The sequence below is a fragment of the Hemitrygon akajei genome, chromosome 3, assembly GCF_048418815.1.
Source record: "Hemitrygon akajei chromosome 3, sHemAka1.3, whole genome shotgun sequence".
Taxonomy (NCBI): Eukaryota; Metazoa; Chordata; class Chondrichthyes; order Myliobatiformes; family Dasyatidae; genus Hemitrygon; species Hemitrygon akajei.
Genome location: NC_133126.1, coordinates 111,979,910 through 111,996,769, shown reverse-complemented (window position 1 = coordinate 111,996,769; position 16,860 = coordinate 111,979,910). Strand labels below are relative to the sequence as shown.

The following is a 16,860-nucleotide window of genomic DNA, read 5'->3' as shown; positions in this document are numbered from 1 at the left end:
AGATGACAAAATCCTTAAACAGTCATTGCTATCGCATAAGAAACGGATGATAAACAACACTTTCCCTCACAAAATGAAATAAATATTAGCCGATGTAAATTCTTCAAACCCGAATTGGTTCGACTTGCACCAAACCTTGTCTGTTTTCCGTACGACAAGATGGCGCCGACGGAACTTCCGGCACTCTCCCCTCCCCCCGGCCGGACACTTTCAGCGTAGGACCGCATCTGCTGGTCACCGCCCCCTCTCGAGGGGCGGCTCAAGCACCGCAAACCGAGGCGAATGCTTGGATTGGCTCACAGCTGCTGTCAATCAGCGTTGCTGGGTGGTGCCCAGTGTGTCCGGGAGAGGAGTGTGCACAATGGATGCAGGTAGGCCTGGGGTCCGTCTGGTTGAGTTTCTCGGGTTATTTATGAGAGGCGCAGCTGCCGATGTTGTTCCGTTGTTGCGTGTCAGCCGGTGCGGTGTCTCCCTCACCGACGCCCACCCTTCGCCCGCGGACTGGGCCTGGAACCAAGGCCGGGCTTGACAGTGAGCGGGGTGGGCTATCTGCTACTCCGCTCCTGTTGGCAGCGACGTCGCACTCGGTCTTTGGCCCGTCCAGCAGGTGCTTCAGGACGCGTGGTGCAACGTGTCTCACCGCTTTATGAGATCCGGGGCGTTTCTCCGAAATGTGAACTGGCCTGGCCTCTCCTGTCTGTGTCCCCTCCATTCTGGCTTGTCTTGTTCCAGGGACACACTTATTGTGTGGAGCGATGCACCATCCCCGGCTTTTCTCTGTCCCGTAATCATCACATGGCGTTCTCTTGCTCCGCTTTCCAGTCCAAGATCGACGATTTCATAATGTTATAAAATTGTTTTTTTTTGTATGTTTGCTAACGTGTCATTGTAGAAGTCGTTCCTATAGTAGTTTCATTTTCAGGTTCCATTGAAGTGGTTTGTGGCGTTCCCTATTGTTTAATGCAAAGCATTAGACTCATTTTAAATTGCACTTTATTTTCCTTGGCACTGTATGGCGTGTTGCTACGCAAACTGCCGTGTGGCAGGGTATGAGTTCGCACATATGATTCTCTATTTTGGATCTCAGTCTCAGTGTGTTCATGTGTGGTCGGTTACGTGTTGATACTTGTAAGTGAGAAGGAAAGAATAGAGGGCTGGTTACCTTAGACTTTTTTTTACTAGCACTTGATGTTAAGAATCTACTGTGAAAACAATATTTCAAGAAGACAATAGCAGGGTACAGAAATAAAGCTGCCTGTAAAAACGCATTTTGCTGAAAGTATTCACTTTTATAATCTTAGATGTTTGACAGGCAGTAAATAAAAAATGCACTGTTTTTGGTTGTCTTATTTCTTTTTGATCCATGTCACACTGGCAGGCAATTAGGAGCCACCGGTTGTTCCCCGCAGGATGTTGAGTCAACTGTATCGACTGGATCATTGCATTTCCCTTTCAGTGTAGATCCTCTGGGGTGTCCTTTGCACGATGCTGTAAGAGTGAAATTGGTGACTGGATTCTTTTTATGTCAGTTCTTCAGACAGTGATTACTGTTGAAGTGTAATCCAGAAACAAAAATAGTGCCAATATTGGAAACAATCAGATAGATGACCTTTCATCAGAATCTAGCTGTTAATGAGGTATAATTTTGAAATTAGAATTTCATAGCACATTTCTAATCTTCCTATCCTTTTGTCCTTGAAAGTTATGTTAGCTTCTTTTGCATAACTCCACATTTGAATATCTTCAATCCATTTCCTGCTTCTGGTGCAGCAATGAAACAGATCTATCCAAATTTGATGTCATAGTTTAGGAGTATGCTGTAAATCCTCCAGCCTTTTAGGTTGGATTTATCCTCCATCTCCTTGATTATCTTTTGACAGAATTTGATACACTGGCTGATTCTATCATTTCTCCTCAAATGGCCTCTTGCACCAAGTCCCCCAACAATATTTGCTTGCCTCTTTTTCTTATCTACTTGTTCTTCAGTCAATCAATGGCCTTGGATAGAACGTAACAAATGAATGATGTAAGTTTCTTACTGACACAGTTGTACTGCAAGCATGGCTTTGGCCATATTCTGACTGTCCCATGCTTCCACCTTCTCCTGCTTTGCATTTATGCAACTAAAGTCCAGGTGCCTTTCACACCTTCACTCTCCTTTGAATTGTCAAACAACTGTTCGAGTCACTGTCTTCTGCAATTCAATATTGGGAACCTATCTTGCTCTTGCTAGAAATTCCACCAACTACCATAGTTGCTGCGCAAGTCAAACAACCCATTGTCACTTCTGACCCTGAAACAAGAGTCTTGGCTCTGGATTCTGTGCATTACAAAAAAACATATGCTGCCTCTTTTGTCATTTGCCTTAACCTAGTTTATTGACAAAATATTTGCCAGTCCCCACTTGGGTATTCTAATAAAAGTGCTGGATACAGTTGACAAGTCAGGGAAGGAGAAAAGTTAATGTTTCAGGTTGCAGACCCTTGATGAAAACTGGGAAAGTGGAAAAAACACAAGTTAGGTTTGGGGTGCAAAGAGGATGGGGAAATGGACAGGACAAGGGAAATATCTCTGATAGGACATGACACGATAATAGGTTAATGAGGGTAGTTGGATGACAGAGGAAAAAATAGACATCAGAACATATACAGTAAATGCTGTTGAATATAGGTCATAATTGAAGAAAATACTGAGGAGATGTGTTGGCCACTTTCTGGCACACTGTCAATATGCAGGAGTGAGCCTGAGCTCACTTTAATCACTTCACTCCTATTCCGACCGTTCTTCCCGTGGACTCACGGTAAGCCTGAGGAACAGCATTTTATCTTCCATCTAGGAACACTGTCTTTCTGACTCTCACATTCAACAATTTCAGGTAGCTCACTTTCTCTGTTTGTTCTACAACTGGCCAGCTCTTTCAGGCTTCATGAATTCCTTCATCGAAGTATACACAAGAATGAGTCACACATTAAATATCCAGAAGACAAAACTTCCTTCATCCTACTACCTCCACCCATATGACTTAGTCATTTTGGGAAACAAAGAATGGTTGCAGAAGTAGGTCTTCCTTGACCTGAGGGATTACCTTGGTAGATTTCTTTTTCCTCATTGTTCATCAGCAGGTGTCCCATATTGCAATCCTGCCTGCCCTCAATCCCTTTAACTTAATTTTTGTCTAAAATTCTAGTGTTTGTGTACTACAACCAGGTATTCAGTGATCTATGTTGGTGTCTGATCTGGAAAATCTTTAGCTTCAAACTTCTCAATCTTCTTCCCACCACCTCCTGGATTAAACTCTCGCCTGTGAAAGCTCCACATTCCTCTGCCTCTGACTTCATGCATCACTGTGCCTTTTACTTAGTTCTTGGCAATCTTCAGCGGCCTGGACCTTAAGTTTAAGGATTTCCTGCTGATACCTCTTCTGCTCTGTCAAGATGCTCCTATAGTACCAAAGCTTTACCACCTGGTTTAACATCTGAATAACTAAATCTGAAGTCTTACTTCACCCATTTCAAATCCTGATTGGAGTATCCAGATTTCATGTTCAACTCCTGTGTGGCTTCATGACCTTTTCGTTATCACTGAAATGAGGCTGTCATTGTCATTCTGCACAATATTATCATTTTTAGGGTGTGCTGTAGTGCAGATTAAATTATCAGGCTAATAATTCAGGGTTAGAATAACAATCCATGGACTCAAATTCTGCAGCTTCATCACTGCCTGGTTCGGAAATTGCACCATCTCAGATCGCAAGACCCTGCAACGGATAGTGAGGTCAGCTGAGAAAATCATCGGGGTCTCTCTTCCTGCCATTACAGACATTTACACTACATGCTGCATCCACAAAGCAAACAGCACTATGGAGGACCCCATGCACCCCTCATACAAACTCTTCTCCCTCCTGCCATCTGGGAAGAGGCACCGAAGCATTCGGGCTCTCATGACCAGACTATGTAACAGTTTCTTCCCCCAAGCTATCAGACCCCTCAATACCCAGAGCCTGGACTGATACCAACTTACTGCCCTCTACTGTGTCTATTGTCTTGTCTATTATTTATTGTAATGCCTGCACTGTTTTGTGCACTTTATGCAGTCCTGGTTAGGTCTGTAGTCTAGTGTAGTTTTTTTTCTGTGTAGTTTTTGCACTGCTTCATGTAGCACCATGGTCCTGAAAAACATCTCATTTTTACTGTGTACTGTAGCAACAGTTATGGTCGAAATGACAATAAAAAGTGACTTGACTTGAAATTCCATTGCAGCAACTGTGGATTAATAATCTGGAATTAAAATGAAGTGGCTAGGCCTAGTAACACTAGCTGCAAAACGAGCAGATAACTGGTTAGCTCTAAAATGTCTTCCAAAACAGTCTAGCAAGTCACTCAGTTCAGACACAATCAGGAATAGGCAATAAAATCTGGCCTTAAATGAAGAACTCCAACAATCCTATTTACTCTGAATGAATGTATAAAATGAGTACTTTATATTGTTCAAATGGAGCAACTCATTTAATACAATTTCTACTCAGCCACTCCCTATATTACATTGTTGGATGCAAAGAGTGCACATTCACTCATTGGGTCAATTATCTACACAACAGAAAGCGGTTTAGTGCACATAAGAGTGATCATGTTCTTGAATGGCTGATACTTGGTTGTACACACCCATCTGGGAATCATCATCTTTGTGTCTGGCTAGGCAGTCAGGGCAAGAAGTTTATACACCAGTAAATGTCTGAGAATATTATTTCTTGATGTCTTTGCCAGTCACCTTGTCTTTGTCCTCTGGGTTTCAACCACTCTGTCCTTGATAATCATTTTTTATAAAATCACCTCTCATCTTTTTCTTAAGGTGTGCTACTTCAGATTTTCCAGACTATCCACATAATTGGTGTCTCTCATTCTCAACTTTACTGCACCATGTACCACTGTTCAAAAAATACATTAAAAATCATGTTTCTGAGTTGGCAAGCAAATTGAGAGAGTTTGCATTTCCTCCTATTGAATCCATGTTTCCTGAATTTGATGATCCCAGCAGAAATAGCTACTTCAACTGCCACACTTAACCTTCTGCAGCAGTAACTGAACTGTTCAGGTGCCAGGTAGATAGATCCCCTGTAGAACACTTGCATCTTTCTTTTGACAAGGTGTCCATTATCGTATAAAATAATGAGCTGCTTCTGAATCTGTTTTGTATACAGTGGATTCCAGTTAATTGGGGTGCATTGGGACCAGTACGTTTTGGCCCAATTAAGCAATTACCTCAATTAGCTGAGGTTTCATGGAAATAGTTAAAAAGGTATAAAAACACAAACTATTTTTAACTGAGTATTTAAATGAAATACCAAACCAATTAGAACACTACCAATAAACTACAGTACTATAAAACTCAGTTCCTGATACTTATCGATGGACGAATTCTTTTGATTGTACAATACTTTCAATGAGGTCATCCTCCAAATCTTCATTTCCATTGTAACATTCAAGATGATTGTTGACAACTGCAAATTCTTTGTAATTCCTAACTTGCTGAAGTAGTGAAATCATTTTAATTTCACTCCCGGCTGTTTCTGGCATCTTCAAGCCTGAATGCTTGAAACCACTGTGAGCAAAACAATTTCCAATTGCCTTACTGCTTATTTCTCACCAATGATCAGTGACAAACACACTACTGACGCTATTTTAAAAACCGTTTGCTCTAAGCACAGTTTCGTGCCTAACAGGTACTCACAACTGATGTTAGTTAAAAACTGGTAGGCAACAATCTCCTGTCCCAAATAAACGAAGGGAATCCCAGCTATTCTCTCAATTAGTTTTTGTTCTTTAAGTGTTGATCCAAAATTAGCAGCTGCCTGGATTAACCGATGGCCCAGTTAATGGAATCCACTGTAATTTCAGCAAACCTCCTTTATTTTGTACTCTATGCCACTATATATAAAGCCCAGGAACCTCTACCTTTTTAAATGTTTCCCAATCTGTCCTGTCATCTCAAAAATGTGTACCCATGCAGCCAGGCTCTTGCTTCAGTCAGGGAAACTACATTATCTCAATGTATTCTTATAACGTGAATGTATCATTTTGTAGTTCTCCAGATTAAATTTCAACTGTTTCTCTCCCCTGCATCATGAAGTTGCTCTGTACATCTGAGCATAGACGCATAACATATGAGAGTAAGGCCTTCTTACCTAGATTCAGTACAAACATGGGCAGGGTGGACAGAATTGTGGAAAAGAAACATTTGCAGTTTGTTAGCAGAAATTTGTAACCTTTATGAGGTGCAGGTGACTGCATAAACACATACTTTCTAAGATCTTTTATCAATTTCAGTTTCTTTACCTAAATCTGGATATTCTTGCTCAAGAGAAAGTATGGCACAGATTTTCCAGACTGGCTGTTGGATGGTCTATTATATGAAGGGATTGAATTGCCGAGGAAAATGAGAGTGGAGATACAGTATACAGAGTATTCAGGGTGGGCGGGGGGGGGGGGGGGGTCTTGACAAAGGTTCAAAGATATAAAGCACATTTGTTATTGAAGAATGTATAAATTATACACCTTGAAATTCATCTGCTTATAGGCAGCCACAAAGCAAGAAACTCGAATAACCCAGTTTAAAAAAAGACCAAAAACCATTGCTCAGAGAAAGAGAGAGAGAAAAAAAACACATGCAAACAAAGCATCTTGAACTTCACCCAGTCCCAGACAAGGTAAGTATGGAGAGGATGTTTCCCCTGCTGAGGGAGTCTTTAACTAAGGCCTTTTAGGAATGAAATGTAAAGAAGTTCCTTTACTTAAAGAGGGGTAAATATTTGAAACTGTTTACCCTGGATGGCTGTCATTAATTGTGTTCAAATGGAGATTGGTCGATTTACGGATATTAAAAGTATTGATGATGTGGAAATGGCAGGGAAATGGTGTTCAGGTTAAAGCACAACCATGATCTTATGACCTGCTCCTCCTGTTTCTTGAGTGTTACAACTTTTAACCTATTGAGTATGTCAACAGTCTCTACTTTGAATTTGGCAGTAGCTTTCATGGTAATGACGTGTGGAATATTTGAGCCCTCTGCCTCCAGATATAGTTGTTCATTTTGGTTCCTAGTTGGCTCCGTCCCTACTTGTGTTACTTTGTTATTTCCAAGTTTATGTAAGATTTTTTTCCCTTTAAAGTTAAGCTGTCTCCTCTCATTCCCTGCACTTTTTTTTAACCTGTCCTGATATTTTAATATATGGAATGATCTTCACTTCTGTTCTTAACTTGACATGGGTTTTAAAACTTATGTCTTTTTAACTTATTTTCGAGGGTGCTTGGCTTAGGTTGGCCAATCTTTCCCTTCTAGGGTGTGTACCTGTCCCAAACACAAACCATCAAGGCTGTCCATAATTTTTCCTGTCAGTCTTGCAACTGAATTTTGGTTGAGTTGAATGTCCTTGCACTGTGTGATTCTCCCATAATGTGTGGAGAGCCACAGTTCCTAGGAAACCAAATGGCCAGTATTTCTTTTCCACCTTGTAACCTTCAGAGAAACATTACTTGCTGTCAGCTGAAAAGAGTGTAAACTGTGAATTTTGGAAGTTGTTTTGCCTCAGAAAACTTACCAAGACTGGATATTCACCTGCACCCATTTCCAAGTTGTAGAGAGTTCAAACACATTAAACCACTCAATCAGTGTGTTACTGCAAAATCAAAATTCAAACTCTCTCTGCAGCCTTTTTAAGGTGAGGTTTAGGAACAGTGATTGTCATCAAGTTTGTTTATTATCAGGAAATGCTAATTGAGATCGTTCCTAATTTTCTGCCATTTGAGTGAAACATTTCGTAACACACTACATTGATTGGCTGTATCTCAAATGATAACAAGGTGGCCTACAAGGAAGAAGTCATTTCTCTGACACTGGTGTCAAGAAAACAACCTCTCAATGTCACAAAAACAAAGGAACTGGTTGTGGATTACAGGAGAATGGAGATTGGCTAACCACTATTGACATCAATGGGTCTGGGGTAGAGAGGGTAAACAGCTTCAAGTTCCTTGGTATCCACATCACCTAAGACCTCGCTTGGTCTGTACACACCAGCTGTGTGGTGAAAAAGGCACAACAGCACCTCTTTCACCTCAGATGGTTGAGGAAGTTTGGTATGGGCGCCCAAATAATGGGTTGAGGCGAGGTAAGTTACTTGGGAGGAATAGGAATAGGAAGTATGTCTGTGAGGCCGGGGTTCAGTACTGGGTGTTGGAGGTGGGATGTTTGGGAGACTCCCAGCCTCCCAGACGGCCACATCTACACCAGGTGCGTCGAGCTGCGGCTCCTTAGGGACTGGGTTAGGGAACTGGAGATGCAGTTTGATGACCTTCGTCTGGTCAGGGAAAATGAGGAGGTGATAGAGAGGAGCTATAGGCAGGTAGCCACACCGGGGCCTCGGGAGACGGATAAGTGGGTAACATCTGGAGAGGGAAGGGCAAGAGTCAGATACTAGCGAGTACCCCAATGACTGTCTCCCTTAACAATAAGTACTCCTGTTTGAGTACTGTTGGGGGAGATGGCCTACCTGGGGGAAGCAGCAGTGGCTGTGCCTCCAGCACAGAGACTGACCCTGTAGCTCAGAAGGGTAGGGAAGGGAAGAGGGAGGCAGTAGTGATAGGGACTCTATAGAAACACAGATGGTAGTTTGCCTCCCAGGTGCCAGGGTCCAGGATGTTTCTGATCGCATCCACGATATCTTGAAGTGAGAAGGAGAACAGCCAGAGGTCATGGTACATATTGGTACCAACAACAGGTAGGAAAAGGGAGAGGTCCCGAAAAAAAGACTACAGGGAGTTAGGAAAGAAGCTGAGAAGCAGGACCTCAAAGGTAGTAATCTCAGGATTACTGCCTGTGCCACGTGACAGTGAGTATAGGAATAGAGTGAGGTGGAGGATAAATGTGTGGCTGAGGGATTGGAGCAAGGGGCAGGGGTTCAGATTTCTGGATCATTGGGACCTCTTTTGGGGCAGGCGTGACCTGTACAAAAAGGATGGGTTGCACTTGAATCGGAGGGGGACCAATAGCCTCGCGGGGAGGTTTGCTAAGGCTACTGGGGAGAGTTTAAACTACAATTGCTGGGGGGGGTGTGTTGGGAACCAAACTGAAGAGACAGAGGAAGGGGTGGATGGCTCAAAGCTTGCAGACAGTGCAAGAGGGAGGTTAGGCAGGTGATAGAGAAAGGATGCGCTTCAACTGATGGTTTGAGATGTGTCTGTTTTAATGCAGGAAGCATCATGAACAAAGCACATGAGCTTAGAGCATGGATCAGTACTTGGAGCTATGACGTTGTGGTCATTACAGAGACTTGGATGGCTCAGGGGCAGGAATGGCTACTTAGAGAGCCAGGCTTTAGATGTTTCAGAAAGGACAGGGAGGGAGGAAAAAGAGGCATGACACTGCTGATCAGAGGTAGGGTCACGGCTTCAGAAGAGGAGGAACTCATGGAGGGATTGTCTGCTGAGTCTCTGTGGGCGCAAGTTAGAAACAGGAAGGGGTCAATAACTTTACTGGGTGTTTTTTTATAGACTACCCAATAGTAATAGTAACAGGGATATTGAGGAGCAGATAGGGAGACAGATTCTGGAACGGTGTAGTAATAACAGGGTTGTTGTGATGGGGGATTTTGATTTCCCCAATATTGATTGGCATCTCCCTAGACCAAGGGGTTTAGATGGGGTGGAGTTTGTTAGGTGTGTTCAGGAAGGTTCTTGACACAGTATGTATTTTAGCCTACAAGAGGGACACTAGAATACTACAGCACAGTACAGGCCCTTCGGCCCTCAATGTTGTGCTGACCCATATATTTCTTTAAAAAAGTACTAAACCCACACTACCCCATAACCCTCTATTTTTCTTTCATCCATGTGCCTGTCCAAGAGGCTCTTAAATACCCCTAATGTTTTAGCCACCACCATCCCGGGCAAGTCATTCCAGGCACCCACAACCCTTTGTGTAAAAAAAACTTACCCCTGATGTCTCCCCTAAACTTCCCTCCCTTACCTTTGTACATATGCCCTCTGCTGTTTGCTATTTGTGCCCTGGGAAGCAGGTACTGACTATCCACCCTATCTATGCCTCTCATAATCTTGTAGACCTCTATCCCCTCTCATCCTTCTACACTCCAAAGAGAAAAGTCCCAGCTCTGCTAACCTTGCCCCATAAGACTTGTTTTCCAATCCAGACAACATCCTGGTAAATCTCCTCTGCACCCTCTCCATAGCTTCCACATCCTTCCTATGAGATGACCAGAACTGAACACAATACTTTAAGTGTGGTCTCACCAGAGATTTGTAGAGTTGCAACATGACCTCTCTACTCTTGAACTCAATGCCCCCATTAATGGCCTAGCATCCCATAGGCTTTCTTAACTATCCTATCAACCTTTAGAACGACCTTGAGGGATGTATGGATTTGAACCCCAAGGTCCCTCTGTTCATCCACACTCTTAAGTAGCCAACCATTAACCCTGTACTCAGCCTTCTGGTACGTCCTTCCAAAATGCATCACCTTGCACTTATCCAGATTGAACTCCATCTGCCACTTTTCTGCCCAACTCTGCATCCTGACTATATCCTCTTGTAAGCTTCGACAACCTACAGCTCCTCCAATCTTTGTGTCATCCGCAAACTTACTCACCCATCTTTCCACCTCTACATCCAGGTCATTTATAAAAAAAACACGAAGAGCAGGGGTCCCAGGACAGATCCTTGCAGCACTCCACTAGTCACCAGCCTCCAGGCAGAATACTTTCCTTCCACTACTACCCTCTGCTTTCTTCCTGTAAGCCAGTTTTTTACCCAAACAGCCAAGGTTCCACTGATTCCATGCCTCATGTCTTTCTGGATGAGTCTGTTATGAGTCCTTGTCAAATGCCCCACAAGAGGCAGTACTTGATCTGGTATTGGGAAATGAACCTGGTCAGGTGTCAGTGGGAGAGCATTTTGGATACAGTGATCATAATTCTATCTCCTTTACCAACAGGCAAGTTAGGAAAATGTTTTAATTGGAGTAAGGGGAAATATGAAGCTAAAAGGCAGGAACTTGGAAGCATAAATTGGGACAGATGTTCACGGGGAAATGCACAGCAGAAATGTGGCAAATGTTCAGGGGATATTTGTGTGGCATTCTGCACAGGTACGTTCCAGTGAGACAGGGAAAGGATGGTAGTGTTCAGGAACCATGGTGTACAAAGGCAGTTGAAAATCTAGTCAAGAAGAAAAGAAGAGCTTACGAAACGTTCAAAACCCTAGGTAATGATAGAGATCTAGAAAATTATAAGGCTAACAGGAAGGAGTTTAAGAATGAAATTAGGAGAGCCAGAAGGGGCCATGAGAAGGCCTTGTTGAGCAGGATTAAGGAAAACCCCAAGGCATTCTACAAGTACGTGAAGAGCAAAAGGATAAGATGTGAGAGAATAGGACCAATCAAGTGTGACAGTGGAAAAGTGTGTATGGAACTGGAGGAGGTAGCAGAGGTACTTAATGAATACTTTGCTTTAGTATTCACTATGGAAAAGGACCTTGGCGATTGTAGGGATGATTTACAGTGGATTGAAAAGCTTGAGCATATAAACAATAAGAAAGAGGATGTGCTGAAGGTTTTGGAAAGCATCAAGTTGGATAAGTCACCAGGACCAGACAAGATATACCCCAGGCTACTGTGGGAAGCGAGGGAGGAGATTGCTGAGCCTCTGGCAATGATCTTTGCATCATCAGTGGGGCTGGGAGAGGTTCCAGAGGATTGGAGGGTTGCAGACGTTGTTCCCTTATTCAAGAAAGGGAGTAGAGATAGCCCAGGAAATTATAGACCAGTGAGTCTTGATAGATAGATAGATAGATAGATACTTTATTCATCCCCATGGGGAAATTCAACTTTTTTTCCAGTCCCATACACTTGTTGTAGCAAAACTAATTACATACAATACTTAACTCAGTAAAAAATATGATATGCATCTAAATCACTATCTCAAAAAGCATTAATAATAGCTTTTAAAAAGTTCTTAAGTCCTGGCGGTTGAATTGTAAAGCCTAATGGCATTGGGGAGTATTGACCTCTTCATCCTGTCTGAGGAGCATTGCATCGATAGTAACCTGTCGCTGAGAAGATCCTGAGAGGAAAATTTATGAACATTTGGAGAGGCATAATATGATTAGGAATAGTCAGCATGACTTTGTCAAAGGCAGGTCGTACCTTACGGGCCTGATAGAAGTTTTTGAGAATGTGACTAAACACATTGATGAAGGAAGAGCAGTAGATGTAATGTATATGGATTTCATAAAGGCATTTGATGAGGTACCCCATTACAAGGCTTATTGAGAAAGTAAGGAGGCATGGAATCCAAGGGGACATTGCTTTGTTGGTCCAGAACTGGCTTGCCCACAGAAGGCAAAGAGTGGTTGTAGATGGGTCATATTCTGCATGGGGGTTGGTGACCAGTGGAGTGCCTCAGGGATCTGTTCTGAGACCCCTACTCTTTGTGATTTTTATAAATGACCTGGAAGTGGAGGGATGGGTTAGTGAATTTGCTGATGTCACAAAGGTTGGGGGTGTTGTGGATAGTGTAGAAGGCTGTCAGAGGTTACAGTGGGACATTGATAGGATGCAAAACTGGGCTGAGAAGTATCAGATGGGAGTTCATCCTAGGTAAGTGTGAGGTGGTTCATTTTGGTAGGTCAAATAATGATGGCAAAATATAGTATTAATGGTAAGACTCTTGGTAGTGTGGAGGATCAGAGGGATCTTGGGGTCCGAGTCCATAGGACACTCAAAGCTGCTGTGCAGGTTGACTGTTGTTAAGAAGGCATACGGTGTGTTGGCCTTCATCAACCATGGGATTGAGTTCAAGAGCTGAAAAGTAATGTTGCAGCTATGTAGGACTCTGGGCAGACCCCACTTGGAGTACTGTGCTCAGTTCTGGTCACCTCATTACAGGAAGGATGTGGAAACCATAGAAAGGATGCAGAGGAGGTTTACAAGGATGTTGCCTGAATTGGGGAGCATGCCTTATGAGAATAGGTTGAGTGAACTCGGTCTTTTCTCCTTGGAGCGACATAGGATGAGAGGTGACCTGATAGAGGTGTATAAGATGAGAAGCATTGATTGTGTGGATAGTCAGAGGCTTTTTCTCAGGACTAAAATGGCTAACATGAGAGGACACAGGTTTAAGGTGCTTGGAAGTAGGTACAAGGAGATGTCAGGGGGAAGTTTTTACTCAGAGTGGTGAGTGTGTGGAATGGGCTGCTGGTGACGGTGGTGGAGGCGGATATGATAGGGTCTTTTAAGAGACTCCTGGACTGGTACATGGAGTTTAGAAAAATAGAGGGCTGCGGGTAACCTGAGGTAATTTCTAAAGTAAGTACGTTTGGCACAGCGTTGTGGGCCGAAGGGCCTGTAGGTTTTCCATGTTCCATGTTTGTCCTTTTAAAATTTTTTGGCTTGCATTGCAACTGTCAGGGTTTGGAATTCAGCAATTTCAGATATCCAGGCTTTCCATCTAGTTTTCTCCAATGAAAGATCCATCAACCTGGACATGAGCTCTCTTTTTATGCTGCTGGATTTTATGGGCATTTCCAGCTTTCTGTGGTTGCATATGATTTCCAGTATCTGTGGGGCTTTGTTCATCAACGTTCTGGTACTTTCATTTATCTCTTTTTTAAAACAAAATCTAAATGCTGAACATCTGTGATTGATGAAACCCACTATCTCATTTTTGTCTCCTGGTCATCTTCTCTGCAATTCAGAACATTTTTGACCTTTCATTCTCTCTCTGTCCTACTGTCTATTTCCAGCATTCTCTGTTAGTTTTGTAAGCTGGAAGATTTGATGTAAAATTGGTAGGTTGAATTTATGACCTTGAGGCCTGGTGGTATGTGCTTTCAGATTTTTATATCTTCTGCCAAGTGGGAGGGGAGAGAAGAGAGAGTCTGGGGTGGGTGGGGTCTTTGGTTATGATTTAGTTAGGCAACGAGACATGCAGACAAGAGTTCATGAAGGGGAACCTGTCCATTAATATGTGGTTCTCCATCACTATCTTGCTTATAAGTTATATGTACTCGGATATAAACATTGTGAACTGACGTACAGTATATTCACAGTCTTCAGTTAAATGTTTCAAAATTTTATTCGCACGAGGATGCTAGCCATTCTGATCACGTTAGAATTCACGTGTTTACATGTGCAAAACGAGATGCACCAACATGAGATGCATTCCCTCTGTTTACTTTTAATAGGCTGTAATAATTTTGTCTTAAAGATTTGTAGTCGGTCTCATGCATTTCATGTTATGTAGTATAATTTTGTTAATGAAATGTGGTTATTTAATCATTAATTAGAAGGGAAGAATAAAATAGAATGTCAAATGTTGCAATCAAAATATTTACCACAGATAGAAAATTACAATATTTTGTCTCCTGAATTTGGACTTTATTATTGTGAATGGTGATTACTGTATCTGTAAAGGCTTTTTTCCTGGACAATGTCTCATTAAAGAGACCAACAGCGCAGACAGAAGTCTCTGTTCGAGTAATTCAAGTAATGAGTCAAAGAGGTGTGAAAAATGCTTTCAGGTGTCAGAATCAGGTTTATTATCTTTGTTATATGATGTGAAATTTGTTGTTTAGTGGTAGCAGTAAAGTCTAAGTAATTTACTATAAATTACAAAATAAATAATGCAAAAACAAAGATATAATGAGGTATTTTATGGACAGCAGAGGGGAGGAAGCTGTTTCTGCATTGAACATGTATGTTTTGAGTATGAGTGGCAGAGTTAAATACCAACTTTTGGATTATATAGAACAGTACAGCACAGTCAGGCCCTTCAGCCCATGATGTTGTACCACCCTATATAAATCTACTTTTCTTCTTCTTGCACCATTAACTCCTGGTGGAGTCGTCAGGGCGCCATCACCAATCTGTTCCAACTGTCGCGGTTGTGTGCCAGGGCCTGGGTCATCGCAAATGTTTTCCCTGTCCATTCTTTAATGTCCATCCATCTTTTCTTCTGTCTGCCTCTCCTTCTTTTCCCTTCCACAGTTCCTTGTAGAACGGTCTTAGCAAGGCCACTGGATCTTGTTATGTGGCCATACCATCTCAGCTTTCTTTTCTTCACCTTTGTGAGAAGGTCTTCAAACCTACTCTACGATCAATCTAACCTTGCCCTCCTACACAGCCCATAACCCTGCATTATTCTTATATCTGCATGTGTATCTGAGAGTCTCTTCAATACCCCTACTGTATAAGCCTCTGTCACTGTATAAGCCATTTCAGACACATACTGTGGGGGAAACAGCTTTTCCAAACTCTCCTCCGCTTACTTTAAACAGACATCCTCTGGTTCTGGCCATTGCTACCCTGGGGAAAAGGTTTTGGTTGTCCACTCCATCTGTGCCTTTTTATAATGTTGTACACCTCTATCAAGATGCCTCGCATCCTCCTTCGCCCCAAAGAGAAAAGCCTCATAGGGCATATTTTCTAATTCAGGTAGCATCCTGGTAAATCTTCTCTGCACCCTCTGTAAAGCTTCTAGATCCTTCCTATTACAAGATCACAAGACTCCAAGGGTGGTCTAACCAGAGTTTGATAGAGCAGCAACATGTCCCTTGAACTAATTCCTCCTAATAATGGAGGTCAAAACATCATAAACCTTCTTAACTACCCTATCAACTTGCACAGCAGCTTTGAGATATTGATTGACTTGGACCCCAACATCCTTCTGTTCCTCCACACTGCTAAGAATCCTTCTATTAACCTGTTTCTCCACCTTTAAGTTTGATTTTCCAAAATGGATCACTTCACATTCGGGATTGAACTACATTTGCCATTTCATAGCCCAGCTCTGCATCCTGTCTATATCCCATTGTAAACTATGACAACTTTTCACACCATCCAGAACACCACTAACCTTTGTGGCATCTACAAAGTTACTAACCCACTCCTCCACTTCCTGATCCAAGTTACTATAAAGATCACAAAGAGCAGGGATTCTAGAACAGATCCTTGTGGAACACCAATACTGACGGATCTCCCAGTAGAATGCGCTCCATTTACTTCCACCTTGCATCTTCTGTGGGCAAGCCAATTCCAAGTCCATGCAGTCACGTTTCCATGGATCCCATGCTTCATGACTTTCTAGATGGGAAACCTTGTTAAGTGCCTTACTAAAATCCGTATACACCATACTCACCACTCTACCTTCATCACTTCGCACTGTCACCATCTCAAAAAACTCAGGTTCATGAGGCACGACCTGCTATTCATAAAGCCATGCTGACTATTCTTAATAAGACTTTGCTTCTCAAAATACTGGTCTCTAGAAATGCTCTCTATGAGTGTGCCTACCACTGATGTAAGGCACATTGGTCTCTCTTGGTCTATAATTCCAGGATTATCCCTATTGCCTTCCCTGGATATAGTTGAACAAAATTTGCCATCTTCCAGTTCTCTGACATACTCCTTTGGGCAGGGAGGATGCAGACCTTCATCGACTTCCCAGAAATCTCTTTGCTCACATCCTGTGGTAACCCAGTGTATATCCTGTCTGGCCCTGGAGACTTATTTATCCTAATGATTTTCAAAAGCTCCAACATTGACTCTTTCTGAACCTTGACGTGTTCTAGCACATTTGCCTGTTCTACGGTGACCTCATCTATCAAAGTCCCTCTCCTTCATGAACACTGAAGCAAAGTATTCATTAAGAACCTCCCCTACCTCTGCTTCTAGGCACATGTTTCCTCTATCCCTGAGCAGCTCTATCCTCACTCTACTCATCCTTCTGTTCTTCACGTATGTATAGTACACCTTGGGGTTTTCTTTAATCCTACATGCTAAGACCTTCTCATGTCCCTT

At 42.5% G+C, this 16,860-nt stretch overlaps 2 protein-coding genes across 5 annotated transcripts in view; one reads left to right on the top strand and one right to left on the bottom strand.

The window, feature by feature from the left end:
* thap4 (THAP domain containing 4) overlaps positions 1–902 on the bottom strand; it is a 76,546-nt gene extending 75,644 nt beyond the window's left edge. Inside the window, exon 1 of one of the 2 annotated variants that reach the window (XM_073040586.1) lies at positions 71–902. The gene's annotated coding sequence lies outside the window, so the exon portion shown is untranslated. The remainder of the gene's footprint in view (positions 1–70) is intronic. The other variant, XM_073040587.1, reaches the window with a different exon arrangement.
* The window catches only part of atg4b (autophagy related 4B, cysteine peptidase), a 70,973-nt gene continuing 54,358 nt past the window's right edge, over positions 246–16,860 (top strand). For 2 of the 3 annotated variants that reach the window (XM_073040574.1, XM_073040573.1), the window contains exon 1: positions 246–371. In XM_073040574.1, the coding sequence (XP_072896675.1) occupies positions 362–371 (10 nt within the window). In that variant the 5' untranslated portion in view covers positions 246–361. Of the gene's footprint in view, positions 372–6,573; positions 6,704–16,860 lie in introns of all 3 variants that reach the window. The other variant, XM_073040575.1, reaches the window with a different exon arrangement.